The sequence below is a fragment of the Leucoraja erinacea genome, chromosome 5, assembly GCF_028641065.1.
Source record: "Leucoraja erinacea ecotype New England chromosome 5, Leri_hhj_1, whole genome shotgun sequence".
Classification (NCBI taxonomy): Eukaryota; Metazoa; Chordata; class Chondrichthyes; order Rajiformes; family Rajidae; genus Leucoraja; species Leucoraja erinaceus.
In genome coordinates, this window is record NC_073381.1 from 60168618 (window position 1) to 60188430 (window position 19813).

The 19813-nt window shown below is 38.9% G+C and overlaps 1 protein-coding gene across 1 annotated transcript in view; it reads right to left on the reverse strand.

The window, feature by feature from the left end:
* Window positions 1-19813, reverse strand: part of slc35f1 (solute carrier family 35 member F1) — a 248591-nt gene that overhangs the window by 79824 nt on the left and 148954 nt on the right. The window contains exon 3 of the mRNA XM_055635758.1: window positions 7077-7204. Within this exon, the coding sequence (XP_055491733.1) occupies window positions 7077-7204 (128 nt within the window). The remainder of the gene's footprint in view (window positions 1-7076; window positions 7205-19813) is intronic.

Here is a 19813-nt window from a genome sequence, read left to right on the forward strand (position 1 = left end):
GATAAATCAGTACCTACAATTTCACATTACTGTGTGCTGCACAATTCAATTCCCATGAAAATCCCTTCTCAAAGAAAAGTCGTGGGCTTATTCAAAATTCCACAGATTTCTTTCAAATCCTTAGATGCATCCACTATGCTGTGCACAGAGGAGCTGGAACTTGTATAGCACTACCCTGGAACAAGCAATGCATGCTTGACTATCATGCCTGGGAGAATGCTTGAGACATGTATCCATGCCACACTCAACAGCAGCCTGCACCAATGGTGATGAGACCCACTTCATCATTACTTAACAGGAGCAGGTGCCCAGCAGTGGGTTCTGGGGCTTGGATCCTGCCTTAGATATGTAGTCTTAGTAGTCATTGTAACCCTCAGGTCATCGAACATCTATGAGTTTTGGACCCGCATGCCCATTAATCCCCAGGAGCCAATACTCACCTTGGGTCCATCTGTCTCCTCAGATCCTGGTGAACTTCTACCGCTGCACCATCGAGAGCATCCTTACCAACTGCATCACAGTATGGTATGGCAACTGCTCTGTCTCCGACCGGAAGGCATTGCAGAGGGTGGTGAAAATTGCCCAACGCATCACCGGTTCCTCGCTCCCCTCCATTGAGTCTGTCCAAAGCAAGCGCTGTCTGCGGAGGGCGCTCAGCATCGCCAAGGACTGCTCTCACCCCACCCATGGACTGTTTACCCTCCTACCATCCGGGAGGCGCTACAGGTCTCTCCGTTGCCGAACCAGCAGGTCGAGGAACAGCTTCTTTCCGGCGGCTGTCACTCTACTCAACAACGTACCTCAGTGACTGTCAATCACCACCCCCCCCAGACACTTATTATTATTTATTCAAATCGTTTGCTATGTCGCTCTTCCAGGGAGATGCTAAATGCATTTTGTTGTCTCTGTACTGTACACTGACAATGTCAATTAAAATTGAATCTGAATCTGAATCTGACTTCCAGGCCTAATACTGTTTATGACCACCCTATCAATTGCCGGCAGCTGCTCCTTTCCTCGAGACACCAATGACCCCGCCAATTACATCAGTTTCTAAATCTCACTCTTATCTCCCCCATCCCCCACCAAAATCATGCACCAGCCATCCCTCCACAACCCCCCCCCCCCATCTCCAACACCACAACCCTCATCCCCAGTCACTGCAACCTAGATGAGAACTTGCCTAATTCCCTTACTGCCCAACACAAAGTTGGAGCGTGCAAAGGAGTGGGGTTTCAGACTCTAATGACTATTCAGTGTTGCCTTGTGTATGTCATTTAGTTTGCAGTGTTGGGACCCACAATGAAATGCTATTCGTCCAATGTCCCAATAATGAGCCTTTGTAAATGTTTCTCAATTTCGAAGCACAAAATCAATGCTCCCAGAAATATTGAAAATACATGCAGCAATAGGAAAGAAAAGATACTTAGTCTGAGTTCAGGTGCTTGATCGTCAAATGTTCCAGAGGAGATTGCCAGGAATAAAATGTTGCCGATCAAACACGTGTCTGATATTGGCGGATCATGGCGGTAGTCTGAGACCAGGTCAGAAACCACTACATCATACTGTCTGTAATGTTAGTGAACTCGAAGATAGACACAAAATGCTGGAGTAACGCAACGGGACAGGCAGCATCTCTGGAGAGAAGTGATGGGTGACGTTTCGGGTTGTGACCCTTTATCAGACTGATATCAGGGGAGTAGACAAAAAATGCTGGAGAAACTCAGCGGCTGAGGCAGCATCTATGGAGAAAGGAGTAGGCGACGTTTTAGGTTGAGACCCTCCTTCGGATGTCAGGGGAGTGGTCAGTACATAGATAAGAAGTGTAAGACATGAAATAAGTGTAAGGTGTTTCCTTATCTATGCACCTCCCACTCCCGACATCAGTCTGAAGAAGGGTCTCCACCCGAAACCTTACCCATTCCTTCTCTCCAGAGATGGTGCCTGTCCCGCTGAGTTACTCCAGCATTTTGTGTCTATCTTCAATTTAAACCACCATCTGCAGTTACTTCCTACATATGTTAATGAACTCAGCATTGCTCATAGACCTACTGTATAAAAGGAGGCTAGTGCACTTTAAATCCAGCCCCTCAGCCTCACAGTAGGGAGGGCTGGTTGAGGGGCTGGATGTGAAGTGCAACCATGCATTTAAATTGGCTCATCAACCCTGTGGCAGAAGTTTATCATTAGATGGTGCTTGGTTTATTTCGCCTTACTTTAATATACTGAACCTGCAACCCAGGTTTTGAATCAGAGCAGACCTCTGATGCAAATCCTGCGTCTCGCTTCCTGGAACCTCTGATAAACTTTGACAAAGTAATTAAAAAAAATACTTAGATTTACGAATTAAAATCTTTAAAATGATTTCACAAATAAATTAATAAAAAAAAACAAAAATACAGCAAATATATATATTTTGCCTTATTTATATATATATATATATATAAGGTTCCAGGAAGCGAGGCGCAAGGTCTGCTCTGATTCAAAGCCTGGGTTGCAGGTTCAGTTCATCCCATTCCCACATCAGAAGATAGTAACAGCGGGCATGGGGCCGAAGGGTCTGTTTCCGCTCTGTGCGACTCTATGGGTCTGTACACAAGAGATGGAAGAGAAAAGAGATTCCAGTGCAACCAAACGTGTAAATAATTTCTTTACAATCCGTGTAATTTATTTCCTCTTTACTTAATATTTCCAGCGCAACTAAATAAAAGATTGTGATCTTGTGGGACAAAATAGGCACTGGTTTATAATTACAATAAGTGAGTTTGGTATTACACCTGCGCATGTCCAGGTCATGGGTCATTCGGGATAAACATTCGCGCCAACTGAGCTACTGTGTGTGTACAGACCAACATATTCATTTTAATGAGATTTTTATAAATAAATTTATACATCAAATATGTCAGCAGAACAGGCTGGTTAAACTTTTGAGGTGGGTTGGATTAAATAAAGATGCCATCGCTTTAACCTCTGGGTTTCGTTCCAGTCTGTCAGTGCACAGGGAGCTGGGTCCGGGTGACCGGGCCATTTGCAGCCATTTGAACTGCAGCCAAACAAGAGGCTTCAATCAGGAGTGGGTCGCCGCTCCCCAGCTGACGGGACTTGTTCTCGCTCTCTTTGAAGGAGGCACAGACTCAATCTATCCAATACTAAAGGGCAGGCATTTCACAGTTAAATGTCTTATATCGGATTTCCGGCTCCTTCACAGGGCCAACGCTGAACTCAGTTTTCCTTGGAGATTAATCTTTACCTTAATGGTACATTCACACCACCTGTAGGTAAAGCATCAGCGCACATACACTAATGCAGTCGCTGCGTGCCTCAGATTAAATATATTTTTGAACATAAATTATGAATAAAGATAAGAAAATGTTTCAAACACAAGTAATATTTTCTTATTCCAGTAGCAAACACATTAAGAATTAAATAAAAATAATAAATTCTTTAACTTTTTGAATATCTTATAATTGCAAATTAATGAACTGAACTAGAATAGGGACTGTATAAGTAGTGTGCGAACAACAAAACAAGAAAGATCAGCTATTGAGTTGACAGAATTCTAGATTAATTCCTTGGTAGAATAGTTAACAATTTATACACAGTTTATACAGTGCTGCATTCGTTTTTTTTAATCCCGAATGACCTTTGACAAATCCCATGATTTCTTGCAATACAATACAACGGTTTATTACAATATGGAGAATATAAGCGTCTATCAAGATACCGAACACGCTTATATTGCTGCCAGGTGTGAATATTGGTCATGAAGTAATAACGGATTTGGCAGCAATATGCAAAATTGCTAATTAGATATTGTCGTCAGAAAAAACATCCGTTTGGCTGCAATGGGTGACAACAATCCTTTGTCAAAGTTATCCCAGCAAGAACAAGTTGAGGCATGCTCATACACTAATATTCTAAAATTGAGTCTTAATACCACAGTAAGGGAAGCAGCAATAACTAAAATCCCTTTGCAAAGAACAAGATATTATATACGCTTTCAAATTCTTGTTGGCATTCATTAGGCTTATCTTCATGACCTGTGTAATCAGAAAATACAATATGGAGAATATATTCGTTCTCCAGAGTAAATTTCTATGATGTTTAAGAAGGAACTGCAGATGCTGGAAAATCGAAGGTACACAAAAATGCTGGAGAAACTCAGCGGGTGCAGCAGCATATATGGAGCGAAGGAGATATGCAACGTTTCGGGCCAAAACCCTTCTTCAGACTGAATTCAGATAAATTTCTATGATGCTATGGCACTACCTTATTTAACTTACAAGCATGTCATTGGAATGTGGAAGGAAACGGAAGCACTCATAGGAAACCCAGTAAGTCACAGAGAATTTGTATGGACCCTGCACATACAGCACAAGGTCGAGATCAAACCCAGGTCCCTGTAGCTATGGGCAGCAGAATTAACCACTACAGTGCAAACATCCACAATTCATTCTCTGTGAATTAAGTAATAGATTATTATAACTACTGGGCTAAATGCAACACCGGTAGATGCGTTTGATGCTATTTATTGAAGAAGTGAAGCAAATTTCTATTTTGTGGTGACATCATCACCTATAGCATTTTGTGTGGAATGAAGGGTCAGAGGACTGAATAAATTCAAATATTCCTTTCACTTTAAGTGATACTTGCCATTATTTTTACTTTCAAGAGAATCAAGTAATTGATATAAAGAAATTATTTAAAGGATACATTTTGAATCAAATAGAATATGGATTAACAAATAGAAAAAAATGTGAAAAATCGACAATAAATATATGGCTTGAAATCACTCTTGCAGTGTCAAATATTATCTCCTAGGTCTTCCACTCACTGCAACCTTCTCCAGGTTATTTTTAACCCCACCCCCCGTCTAAATTCCAGTGAAAGTATCAAACCTCTTGTCAAAAACTGCACAAATTTACTACTTTCATTAACAGAAGAGTTTCATCTGAAAACACAAATACATCTGTGCATTCATATTAAACAAAATAATTGGATACAAAGGAAACTAATGGTGGCCACAACTGCAGAAGGGTGTGCCAATCTCATTATTATATAGTAGGAAGGACGTGATGGTTCAATGAGATTTATCAGGATGTCACCAGCAATAGGACATTTCAGTGACAAGGTGAGACTGGATAGGCTGAGTTTGTTTTCCTTGGACCAAAGGAGATTAGTGGTGGGTGAAGGAGACCTGATAGAGAGAGGTATACAAAAATATGAAGGCTAAAAATAGGATGGACACTGAGAAATGTATCCCCATAATCAATGTCTAAAAACAATAGGTTTAAGGTGCAGAGAGTGACAGAAAGATTCTCAGAAATAGTTTTCTAACTCAAGTGGTAGTTTGCAATCTATATTGTACTGTATGAGATGGAAGTGGAAGCGTGAAATCTTAAATATTTGACTAGTAAAATTGTACAGCAGAGCAGTCTACAGTAATCACACATGCACAGATTCATTCCATATCTCTCTTTGCTCTGCTCATTCAAATACCTGTCAAGATGCCTCATAAATGTTGTCACTGTTGCTGCTTCCCCCCCCATCTCCGCTGGGACCTCATTCCCGATACCAACCACTCTTGGTGTGAAACATTTGGATTCAGATCTGGATGAGCACTTAAAATCGGCAAGACACAGAAAATTATCATCTGCTGTTGGATTATGGGATCAACAGAGATGGATTCTGGGTGGTGGGCTGAAGGGCTTGTTTCTGTGATGACTCTAGAACTCTACATTTCTTCAATAATTCAGAGGATGATCATCAATGCTTGGATTTTAATATAACCATTGTGAACCATCAAAATGCAAAAGAATTGAAGCTATTTTTTTTTTCTCTCTCTCTCTCTCTTTTCCTAGTTCTAATGAAGACTGAAATACGAATTCACTTTCTCTTCCACAGTTGCTGCCTGACTGGCTGAGTATTTCCAGCATTTTCTGTTTTAAATCCAATTTTGTGGCACAGCAAATTGGTCTAGCTTTAGAACGAGAATTTCTATCTGCTTTAATCGTGGCAGAGGTGACACGGTGGTGCAGCGGTAGAGTTGCTGCCTTACAGCACCAGAGACCCAGGTTCGATCCTGGCTACGGTGTTTGTCTCTACGTAGTTTGTATGTTCTCCCCGTGACCTGTGTGGGTTTTACCCGGGACCTCCGGTTTCCGCCCACACTCCAAAGACGTACAGGTTTGTAGGTTAATTGACTTGTTATAATTGTAAATTATCCCTAATGTGTGTAGGGCTTGTGTTAGTGTGTAGGGATCACTGGTCAGCACGGACTCAGTGGCCGAAGGGCCTGTTTCCACGCTGTATCTTTAAACTGAACCAAACCTTTTAAAATGTAAACATGGACGAGAGAGGAATAAGCAACAAGTTTTATTTACATATCTTCCCCTGCCCAGAACCGACTTTCCCAACATCCTTTTCTTCTAAGTAGGTCACATAAAGGATTCCCATTTAGAACTCACTTTGAGCTATCAACAATGTTGTGGAAAAAATGTTCCACGATGTGCCACCAATAAAAAGAAAGAAAATCTGCAGAAATTGATTTGATTCTTACACCAGCAAAACTGGATCTCCATTCCAGAACTTAATTTTAACCCAGCAATGAGCTGAAATAGAGGTGTTAAAATTCCGTGAATACCATCATTCTCCAATTTTCACAACATTCTGTTATGGAGCTCCTACCAATTTGCAGAATCACAGATCATTATCCTTCTATCCTGTGCCATTGTGCCCTGCAAACAGATGGATACTAAGAAAATAGCCCAGACGCTTTGCTGCCAAATGGACATTTTTAACAAAGTTGTTGAGTGATTTTGCATTTAAAATGTTATAAACCATGGAGTAAAAGACAAAAATGTATAGCTGACAGCATTTAAATCTGTCTCATTCCATATTGGGCAAATAATCTAGCCTGCCACATTCCTCCCAAGCATTGGACTCAGAATTGGATCCCATTGCATTAGCATGGATACAAAACAATTACAATTATATAATACTAGTTTATTTAGTGACATTTGATATGAGGTTTAGATTTGAGCTGCAGTATTCTTGATAAATCTTTATACACATACCTGCACGCTAGTCAGTGTTGTGTACTGGTACGCCTTTATTACAAGATAGTTGGCTTCTATATCTATTACTCCCAAGATCATGTATTTCCACCATCTTCTTTTTAGTATTGCCAACAGATTTTCCTCCCCTGTGCAAAGGAAACAAAAGACAACGTTACAAACCCAACACATCAATCCAAATAAATAATTGAGGTTAAAACTGCTTGGGTGAAAAGGAACAACGTAATTAATCTGTAAAATAAGGGGATTTTTCTTCTCTATTAAATACGATACGATAAAACTTTATTCATCCCCGGAGCTATAATAACAGCAGCAATGAAGTAGGTGCAAATTGTCATGCCTATGCTGCATGCATCTAAATGTTTGTCCTTTCTCTATGCCAGCCATCATATTTTGCGTTCAGTTACATGGAAGAATATGACATTAAAATGATTTCATATCAATAATAGCACAAAGTGAATGCATACAGCATTTAAATTGCTATACCCTTTGTGGCATCGTGATCCCTGATTGTGCATGCTTTTACCCTGTTTCAGTGCATATAAATCGTCACAATCATAAAGCAATGAAAATAAATAATCTAATAAGGAATTTATAAACAGGTGTTTTTATTTATTTTTCAAAAATTCAGTTAGAGACCAAAACATTTTTTCATCGGCAGCTGCACAATCTAGACTTGGAATAAAAGTTTGTGATCTCATAGCATTTTGGTACAACATCTAATAAGCCCATTTGTATCAGATGTTTTTATTCAGTCGTCATTTCATTGTATTCTTCATATTTTCGTACTTTTAGATCTGCCATCAGTTTAAATTGTCAGCATCTTTTATTACCATCCTGACTGTTCAATTTCATAAATTCAGAATCAATCAGCCAAAGTCTTGTGCATCAAAGAGATTATGTGAAAATGTATTTGCTATTACATGAGATTTAGATAATCTTCCAAATAAAAAAGAAAATAACTGCATACACATTACTAAGATTAATGCAATTTTAAATATATTCTTCTTTGTTAAATTGCATTGTGATAAAGTTCCAATTATATTTTAATACTGAAGGATTTTTGAAAGCAGACAGCTAGGGTTGACATAGTCATTGCCCACCCAAGAATTGTTGTTTTATAATGGGGGAATTTTCACTTGAGACTTAGAATGTAAACTGTCCATTATACATATAGCCTGTAGACACAGGCTAGGGCACACAGTGGTGCAGCGGTAGAGTTGCTGCCTTACAGCACTAGAGACCCGGGTTTGATCCTGACTCCAGGTGTTTATGCGTGCTATTTTCATGATATTTATTTTAGTTATTTATTTTTTTTAATATTTTACCTTGTATGTATCGTTAGCTTTTAGAAATGTTTGAATGGTGCACTGACTGGCTGACATTTTTAAATTTTGTTGTACATGGTTCATGTTACAATCACAATAAAGAAACTATTCTATTCCAATCTATTCAGGTGCTGTCTGTACGGAGTTTGTACGTTCTCCCCGTGACCGCGTAGGTTTTCGCTGAGATCTTTGGTTTCCTCCCACATTCCAAAGACGTACAGTTTGTAGGTTAATTTGCTTGGTATAAGTGTAAGTTTTCCATGTGTAGGATAGTGTTAATGTTCGGGGATCGCTAGTCGGTGCGGACTCAGTGGGCCGAAAGGCCTGTTTCTGCACTGTATCTCTAAACTAAACTAAACACAAGGAACTGTTGTTGCTGGTGTACAGAGAAAAAAAAAGTGTTGGAGTAACTCAGCAGATCAGAAAGCATCTCTGGAGAACGTGCATATGCAATGTTCTGCTTGGGACTGTTCTTCAAAATGCCTGCTTGATCTTCAATTGGCACTACCACAAGTTTCCCACCACCAGCAGGATTGAAAATTGCACTTGATAAGATGTGCGATATTTGCAACATACTGTAAACTGTAGGAATACAGAATATTTCTCACTTGAAATCACATTGAAAAATGTTTTGTGTAGGGTTAAATGTAATCTTACTAAACTTTAAATGAATTATTTTTAATCATCAATTTCCCAAAGATAGGAAATAAATTGTGATTGGGAACATATCAACTATAGAAATACTACAGGGTATATAAATCTGAAATAACATTCTGAAAATGCTTAGCAGTCAGGCAGCAAAAACTGGATTTAAGTTAATGAAAGTAACGATGACAGATTATTGATTTGAAATATCAGGTTTGCTTTTCTCACTCTGCAGAAGTTGCCTGACCCGTTAAGTACTGCATGAAATATCTGTTCCCAACCATACCTTCACAGCCAAAGATCAACCCACTTCTCCCTCTCCAAACAGTTTCCACTGTCCCGTTCCCTTCTATTTCATAATGATATTCCTCCAATCTTTGTTCTGATCCTTCTCTTATAATTCAGCAAGGCAAGCCTTCTTTCAAACTCAGTTCAAGATGGTTCTTGTACACCTGGTTGAATTCTTAGTCTACATATTCCTTAGTGCCTCAGGCACTGGAGATCCTCTTCAAACATCTTCTGCAAAACTTTGTACCCACCCTCATTTTTAGATTCTTTAACGACTACCTCTTTAATCAAGCTTTCGATCACCTGTCCCAACGTGGCTGAAATTTGTTTGTTAATTTTTCTCGTGTTATCTCTGCTGCCCACAACTGCTGAATAAAGCAGAACTTAGAACACCGAACAGTACAGCACAGAAACAGCCCCTTCGGCCCACAATGTGTCAAACATGATACCATACTCTGTAGAACATAGAATGGTATGGCAGAGGAATAGGCCTTTCAGTCCAAATATCAGCATTGTGTTTCTCTCTTTTCAGATACCACCTGACCTGCTGAGTGTGGCCTGAACATTTTCTTTGGGGAGAACAATAAAAAAAAGGAGTGAAGGAATGGTTTGTTTCCAACTGTTCTTTCACTCCACTAAACTTTAACTTCCCTTGATGGTTTTTAACCAAGAGATTTATTCAGATTTGCAATTAATGTAGAAAACAAGTACCTCATCAGCTTAGATATTGACAACAGCTCTGTGATGGCAGCTCTTGGTAAATGCTAAAGATATTGGAAAATGTTTTGGAACTGATTTCCCCAAGAAAAATGTCAATTTATAATTTATTATTGTTACGAGGTGCAGTGAAAAGCTTTTTGTTGCACTATTTCCAGTGAATGAAAAGACTGTACATGATTACAATCGGGCTAACTGCACTGTACAGATAAAGGATGAAGGGTGAAATATTTAGTGCATATAGCATTGTAGTCTCATAAAGTCTAATTAAAGTTCAACAGTTTCTAAGGAAGTAGATGGGAGGTCAGGACCGCACTCTAGCTAGTGAGAGTATGGTTCAGTTGCCCGATAACAGCTGGGAAGAAACAGTCCCTGAATCTAGAGGTGTGCGTTTTCAAACTTCTGTACCTCTTGCCTGATAGGACAGGGGAGAAGAGGGAGTGCAACATAAATGTCTGTTTATCTTTACCGACCACAATTAGTCAATGCAACATTATTGTATTATCATATCTCATTTTACTTGAGATTGATTGAAACAGCATGCATTTTTCCACAAAGCTAATGTGGTGCTTTTTTTTTTTCACTTACATTTTTATTGATTTTTAAGAGATATTTTCAAACACCATCACCATAAATAAAACAAAGTAAGAAAAACAGCAATCAAAATAAAAAAATAAGTAGATGGGGGAAAAAAAAAAAGAATAAATAAATGAAAAAATTGGAACAAGACCGTGTGGTTCACTTACCAAATTTAAAAAAGAAAAACCATTACATTGATTAGTTATCTGGAGATAATTCAACATTCGTACAAACATACCATCTAGTTCTATATAACGCAATCTTCCCATATCTAGCTCGGCATTTATCTAATTGGTGTCATGGCTCAAATAAACAGTCCATTTTTCCCAGATCTTCTCAAATGAATTCTCCTTGACTCTCAAGGAATATGTCAATTTCTCCATATTAAAGATGTCTCGCACAATTTCTAACCACTGTTCCTGTTTTGGAATATTTTCATTAAGCCACTGTCTGGTGATGGACTTCTTACTTGCTGCAAGCAAAACTTTAATCAAATATGTATCTTCTATTTTTACACTATCTTTAATACGCTCCAGATACATCACAGGGCAGGTATTTGGGATTTTATAACCCAAGATATTATTTACAGCTGCATTAACATTTCCCCAGTATGGCCTTATCTTTACACAGTTCCAGAAAATATGCGAGTGGTCTGCCTCCATACTCCCACACAGCCTCCAACAGTGTTGTTGGACAGCAAGTTGTCTGCTTTTTATTTTGGGTGTTATAAAAAAGCGAGATAGATTCTTCCAGCAAAATTCTCTCCATACTAGTGAGCTTGTGGATGAACATTGTGTTTCACACATTTGATACCATTCTTCTTCGGTTATTTGAATCTTTAATTCTGCTTCCCATTTTGTTTTTATGTAGAGCATTGATTCGCCCCCGCTTCCCACCAGAGCTTGGTAGAAAACAGAGATGACCCGAGACCCCTTCTGTTTGTATGCATCCACAATCACTTTGATCACATTATTTCAAGTTTCATCTAGTTCTGGCCTTATCTCTTTTATAAAGTACTCTTAATTGCAAGTATCTAAAAAAATCTTTGTTTTCGAGACCATGCTTTGACTTTAAATCTTGGAAGCTCATAAACTCGCCATTTTCTGAAACTGTATCCATTGCCGTTATGCCTTTTTGTGCCCATTCTTTGAATTTGGAATTATACACCCCTGGCTTAAACTTTGAGTCATATGCGAACCACTTCAATGCGCGAACCCCTCTTTTTAATTTGTATTTTTCCACTATAACATTCCATATTTCTAACGTAAATGTTACTATTGAATCCACAGCATGTCTCAAAGCCCCTCTCAGGTATTTGTCTCCCACCAAAATCTGGGTCTGGTAACCTTGTATCTCCCTTTCCATTTCTTTCCATCGAGATTCATAATCAGGTCTCCACCAACAAGCCAGAGGTCTGAGTTGAGCTGCATAAAAGTATTTCTTCAGATTTGGTAAAGCCATTCCACCCTTGCTTTTCGGCAGTTGAAGTGTTGTTAATTTTATTCTTGGTTTTTTGCTATTCCAAATGAATCTAGAGATCATTTTATCCCAGGCTATGAATTTATCTCGGGGAACATTAATTGGGAGAGATTGGAATTAATATAGTAGTTTAGGTAGGATATTCATTTTTACCGTTTGTATTCTGGCACTGAAGTCTAGAGGAAGGGTCGACCACCTCTCAACATCCTTTTTGATGTTTTCTTCAATTTTGTTATAATTAGTTTCAAACAAGTTGGAAAGTGTTTTGGTTATAGTTACACCAAGATATTGCATCGTTTTAGAGTTCCATTTCAGATTATATGCATCTCTGATTTGTTGGGATGGAGAATAATTGAATGAAAGAATTTGTGTTTTTGTTATATTCAATTTATACCCTAAGTAGTATCCATATGTTTCAAATAGGTTCATTAGATTTGGGAGACATATATCTGGTCGTTCAAGAAAAATAATGATATCATCAGCGAAAAGACCAAAAGCTAATGTGGTGCTTAAAGTAGAATGACAGGTATATATTAGATTAGATTAGATTAGATTATTTAATGACCACACAGTCAAGCTGGTGGAATTCAGGTTCAGTACAGGGTGTTATACAGTAGGCTGATTCCCGTCAAACATAACATAAAAACATAAAAACACAACAACAAACAGTATACAGTACATGCACGAGGTGGCTATGTGATGTTGTCACATATATAAAAACATCAGAAGGTGCAAAGTTAGATTTATGTTGTAATCTCTTCCCACAAATTACTCAAGTTTGCAAATGAAATTGGCAAAATTACTTTTACCATCATGAACTATTCAGATATCCTTGCCGCTACTTTAGAGTACAGTACGTCATAGAAACACAACAGTAGTTATTGGAAGGTATAAGACTGTTGTTCTGGAGTCCGCCTATTCTATTAATAGTGAAAGGAACATATTTTTAAACTAAGGCACCTCAATTAATGATGTTGGGGTAAAACTTCTACACAAGGCTTCTACATATTTCTATCGATTGATTTATTCAGGAGCGATGAGCAGAATGAATTTCTTAATCACCCTATTCCAAAAATATTTTAGGCAATGCTCCAAGAGGACCTTTTATAACTTGCCGTGTGCCTTGCTTATATCATATCTGCCTTATGACTCATTAGCTCTACAAATACCAATATATTCAATGGAAAATTAATTCAAATACAACTGCTCTCTCATAGACATGTTAAATGCCTAGAGGCATTAAAGACACATAAGCATTAAAGGCCCTGGCCAACTGCTTTCCCTCAATCCATATTTTTTTTTAAAATGTTTTTCAGGTTATTATGACATCCGTGGAATTATCTTGCATCACAGAGTCAGTCACAGAGAGTCATAGTGTCATATAAAGTCATAGTGTGTGGAATCAGGCCCTTTGGACAAACTTGCCTACACCGACCAACATGTCCCAGCTACACTAGTCCCACCTGCCCGCATTTGGCCCATTATTTGAGAGAAAGGGAAACAGAATTAATAAGGTCAAAGATTCTTCAACCCAAAACATTTCTCTCTCCTGAGATGCATGACCGTCTGAACATTTCCAATACTTTGCTGTTATTCCAGATTTCCAGCATCTGCCTTTTACGTTTTATTATGACTTCACTCCGTTGGATCTTGCTGTGTGCAAATTGGCTACTATATTCCAACAATGATCATCCTGCATGGACCAGTGTTTTGGGATGGCCCGAGATGATATAATGTGCCCTAGTAATCTAAAAAAATTCAGAATAATCACAATATTTGAAAAAAAAGTTAACAAAGATGCAAACATTTTCTATCAGTTAATTAAGATGCAAGAACAAAGTTCCTTTCCCTGGTAACTAGTCCACAAATCTAATTGACATTGGGAAGTCAGTGAGCAGCCATGGAACTCCGCTCGAATGGACACACAATAACGTAGGTGGTAACACACAAATTGCTACTAGTAATATAGTTAAAACACTGGCAACATGCATCCAAAGTATGATTAATGTGCAACATTATGATTTTTGGCTAAAACACTGAAGCTCCAAATCCAAGTTCACAGTCCATTTTGTTCACAGCTACAATGTGCATTGTCATCGTTATTGGGATGTCAAATCCATAATGTGCTGTTCTGTGCCTTGCCATCTCTAGTAGGGAGGAAAAAGGACAGACAACAGAGAATCGGAAAAAAACAGCCATACAGAAATCGTGAGGACTATATTTAGATCAGCAAAAAGTATTAAAGTACTGTAAACAGAATTCCAGTCCTATATCGATTAAGGTCAAAAATAGGACAGAGCATGATTGCTAGATTATGAAGACTGAAGAGATAATCTTGACTATTCATGTTGATTAAGTATTTTTACAAAGGATGAATTGCAAGTATATTATACGTGAAATACATTGTATTCTAATACGAGGGTATTACAATCAAACTTTAGGCAAGGAACCTCTGATCTCTTTTCATTAAATATTGTTGCTTTCTTGTCAACTGAAAGATTGACTTATTGAGCACCTAAAAATTTCATTATTGCCAATGTTTATAAATCTGTTTTGTTCCCATGAAGATGTTCAACAAAATGGATGCCATGCATGTTAAGAAGCTCACAGACAAACAGTGTACATACAATAATGACGAAGCCCAACAACATGATGAGTGCAAAACAGCAGTACAAGATTGTAGTGCAAAATCAGTCATGCAAAAAAAATTAAAGTACATTAATGGAATATCTGAATGAGGTAGAGTTAAGAGTAAGAATACATGGCAACACCTCGGCTTTCAGAAGTCTGATGGCAGTATGAAAGAAACTTAAGCTTCTTAGGCCTGAATTTCAGAGGTAGACAAAAATGCTGGAAAAACTCAGCGGGTGCGGCAGCATCTATGGAGCGAAGGAAATAATCAACGTTTCGGGCCTATGTTGGCTCGAAACGTTGCTTCGATTTTCCAGCGTCTGCAGTTCCTTCTTGAACACTTTAGGCCTGAATTTCCAAGCTTTCAGGCTCCTGCAGCTTCTCCCAGAAAGTAAAATGGATAAAAATGGCCAGGGCGATAGTCATTCCAACAATACATCCAGCCTTTGTGATGCAATGCACCGTGAAGATGGATTGGATGGAAGGAAGTGATGAGCCCATGAGGAGGACAAGGCTGTGTTCACCACTATCGGCAGCTTCATGTGAACTAGAGTGGAGTAATTGTTGTACCAGGTGAAGACACAACCCATCAGAATACTTTCTACAACCGCATCAGCAGTATCCTTGAGGACATGTTGAATCATCTCAGGTGCCCAAGAAAGTTAATATGCTGATGTGCTTTCTGTATCACCACATCAGTGTGAAGGGACCAGGTTAGGTTGATCTGGTGACATGGATGCCTAGGAACTGGAAGCTGTTGAACATCTCTACTGTAACTCCATGGAGGAGGACATGGTGGTGTTCACCCTCTCACTTCAATAGGTCAACAACAAATTATTTGATCTTTTTGATGTTAAGGGATAGGTTATTGTCCTGGCACAATGACCCTGGATTCTCGATTTATTTCCTGCACTTTGTTTCATCATTGTTGTAGATCCAGTAAACAAAACTAGTATAATGGACAAACGTAAAGATCGAGTTGGTGTCGTATGTGACCACACAGTTATGTGTGTACAAGGAGTAGAGCAATGGACTGAGCACACAATCCTCACCAGCACCAGTGTTGAGGTTCATCGTTGGGGGGAATATTATGACCAATTCTAACTGACTGAAGTTTGCTGATCAAGAGATCCAGAAGCCAGTTGCAGATGGAGGCTCAAAAGGACAACGTCCAGGGTATTTTTGGTTCTATGGTATTGAAGGCTGAGCTGGAATAAATGAATAGCGTTAACATAGGTATTCATATTGTCAAGGTGATCCAGGACCAGATGTAGTTTAAGAGATGGAATAGACACAAAATGCTGAACTATCTCAGAGGGATAGGCAGCATCTCTGAAGAGAAGGAATGGCCTGCCTCGCTTAGTTACTCCAGCATTTGTGTCTATCTTCGATTTAAACTAGCATCTGCAGTTCTTTCCTACACATTAAGAGATGGCACCCTTCATTGACCTATTTATTCTGTGCACAAATTATAGGTAGTCTAGATTGTCCGGAAGATTGTTTTTTTTAAACCACTTGATAATGGTCGATATTAGAGCATCTCGGTGGTAGTCATTGAGATAGATCACTTTATTTTTCTTGGGGACTGGAATGATGGAGGTTTCCTTGAAGCAGATGTAGACAGAAGACTGGTGAAGTGACAGCTATACAGCAGGGCACTTAGGCCTAATTTGTCAATGCCGAGCAAGTTGTCTGAACAAGCTGACCTTGCCTATATACCTCTAAACCTTTCCAATCCCTGTATCCGTCCAAGTGTCTTTCAAATCTCATAATTGTACCAACTTCTGCCATTTCCTCTGGCGGCTGGCTCCATGTACACTCTACCTTAAGTTGCCACTAAGGTTCCTTGTAAATCTTTCTGTTCTCACCTTAAATCCATGCCCTCTAATTTTAGAACTGCATAGCGAGTACAGAGGAGATTTACTAGAATGTTGCCTGGGTTTCAACAACTAAGTTACAGAGATAGGTTGAATAAGTTAGGTCTTTATTCTCTGGAGCGCAGAAGGTTAAGGGGGGACCTGATAGAGGTCTTTAAAATGATGAGAGGGATAGACATAGTTGATGTGGACAAGCTTTTCCCTTTGAGAATAGGGAAGATTCAAACAAGAGGACATGACTTCAGAATTAAGGGACAGAAGTTTAGGGGTAATATGAGGGGGAACTTCTTTACTCAGAGAGTGGTAGAGGTGTGGAATGAGCTTCCAGTGGAAGTGGTGGAGGCAGGTTCATTGGTATCATTTAAAAATAAATTGGATAGACATATGGATGAGAAGGGAATGGAGGGTTATGGTATGAGTGCAGGCAGGTGGGACTAAGGGGAAAAAAAATTTGTTCGGCACGGACTTGTAGGGCCGAGATGGCCTGTTTCCGTGCTGTAATTGTTATATGGTTATATGGTTATAGCGCCAGAGACCCAAGTTTAATCCTGACCTCCAGATCTGTCCATCTGGAAATGTTGTGTTTTTGCTCAGGCTACATGGATACCCTCTGGATTTCCCAGTTTCCTCTCATCCTAAAGACGAGTGGGCTGATTGGTTAATTGGCCACATTTAAATGTTGCGTGTGTGTAGGACAATGACAAAATCTGGAGTTAAGAAGAATGTGGGAAGCAAAAAAAGGGAGAAATGTAAACAGGTGGTTGATGGTTGGCTCAGACCTGAGAGGCTGAAGCTGTTTGTGTGCTTTTTCTCTCTACGACTTCATCAATTTCTTAACGACAATTAAAGACAAGTAATTAATGCTGGATCTTCCAGCAGAGACCACATACCAAAATATTAATTAAAAATGTATTTTGTAGCAAATGAGTTGTCAGAGGTACAGAAGAATACAAAAATTCAAATGGTTAAAATTAGTGATTGAGGGGAAGCAAAGCAAAGCAAATCAAAGGCACACACGTGTAGATTGGAACAGTGATCGCAGAGTCCCAGACAAACACAAGGACAGCAATCGCTCTTGTTCATTTACTCATGGACAGATTTGTCACATGGTTGAACAGAAAGATGAGTTTACAAAACATGAAGAATGACCACTGCTTCAGAGCTTCAAGTCTTATTAAAATTGCATGGCCTTAGGGAGCAGCTATTTCACAGGACAGCATTCCCACAATTGGCAGCAGACAAAGAGGTGGAGGAAAAGAGAGGATTGGAGGAAAAAAGTCTGAAATAGAACGGTTAGCAGCTCATTATTGTAAGGAGATTTCTTACAACACGAAGATTTGTACAATATGAACTTTTACAAAGATTTCTTAATTGAAGTTAAATGAATGCTCTGTTACAGAGAACAAAAGGCATGCAGCTTTTTGTGGCGGAACAGGTGCTTTGAAAGCACTTGATGATCTAAATTGGATTACTGGCTTAAAAAAACGTAATTTGTAGTATCCAATGATAAGAAAACATCTGAATTTAGTAATTGCCAGAGTGTGTTGGCCAGGGTCTATTTAATTTACATTTTACCATCCTGATAGCTGCATTACAGTCATTATAACCATATAACCATATGACCATATAACAATTACAGCACGGAAACAGGCCATCTCGACCCTTCTAGTCCGTGCCAAACACGTATTCTCCCCTAGTCCCATATACCTGCGCTCAGACCATAACCCTCCATTCCTTTCCCGTCCATATAACTATCCAATTTATTTTTAAATGATAAAAAACGAACCTGCCTCCACCACCTTCACTGGAAGCTCATTCCACACAGCCACCTCTCTGAGTAAAGAAGTTCCCCCTCATGTTACCCCTAAACTTCTGTCCCTTAATTCTCAAGTCATGTCCCCTTGTTTGAATCTTCCCTACTCTCAGTGGGAAAAGCTTATCCACGTCAACTCTGTCTATCCCTCTCATCATTTTAAATACCTCTATCAAGTCCCCCCTTAACCTTCTGCGCTCCAAAGAATAAAGCCCTAACTTGTTCAACCTTTCTCTGTAACTTAGTAAATAAAAAAATAAGTTGTTGACTAAGACATAAAAATCTATCTCTGTCAATTAGTGTCTAGCAGCCCCAATCTGAGGAGGGGTATTCGCCAGTGGTGAGATGCTATGCAAGTCATCGTTCCAAATTCATGCTTTTCCAGGGCATATGCTGTACTCAACATAATCTATGACACAAATTATCAGTCAGCTGTACCCAAAAATATTATTTTCTGATCATTAATTTTCAAATTTGCACTTAAATGACTGCATCGTCAGCTTGCATCATTCCCCTGGATTGTATTGGATGGAAATAATTTAATTGTTCTTTAGTTCTGCCTAAGACATAAGACAATATAACACTCTTGACAGCCCATGCTGCTGATTCACCACCTACTCCCCGATGCAGTGACCAGGACTTCTGGTTGAGGCAAGCTGTTCATTCCCTCCACAAGAACACTGAAGTGCTTTGAATTTTCCCTGTGCTGATGGTAGATGGCAAGCCCCTAAGCAACGACAGCATGGCCTTGTGCAAAATAATGTGGTCACATGGGCAGCCATTGCAAGCACTTCCATGAAACTGCTGAGTAAAAAACTGAACGGCTGGCAAATCCATGCCCACAGTCCTAGCAGTTAAATATGTCACAGGCTTCTGAATGTCCGATTTACCAAAATATTCAAAAACTACTCTAAAATTAAAAATATATATATATGAATAAAAGAAAATAAAATCAATTAAAATATGAGGATAACTAAAGATATTAAAATTTACCCTTTACGTTGTCAATAGAGCAATTGTCCTGCTAAATACAGATCAGAAAATATTAGCTAAAACCCTGGCAAGAAGACTAAGTAAATACGTTAATAAATTAATACATTCAGATCAAACTGGGTTTATACCCAAAAGACACTTGTACAACAACTTGAGACGTCTGTTTAACATAATGTACTCACATAGAACGATAAAAGACATAAATTATTTCATTAGTTGCAGAAAAAGCATTTGACCAAGTAGAATGGAAATATATTTTTACAGTATTGCAAAAATTTCAATTAGGAGAAAACTTTATTTCATGGATAAAGTTGCTATATGACAAGCCGACTGCCGGAATACTGAATACTCTCACCTAAATTTCAGTTATCCAGGGGCAATAGACAG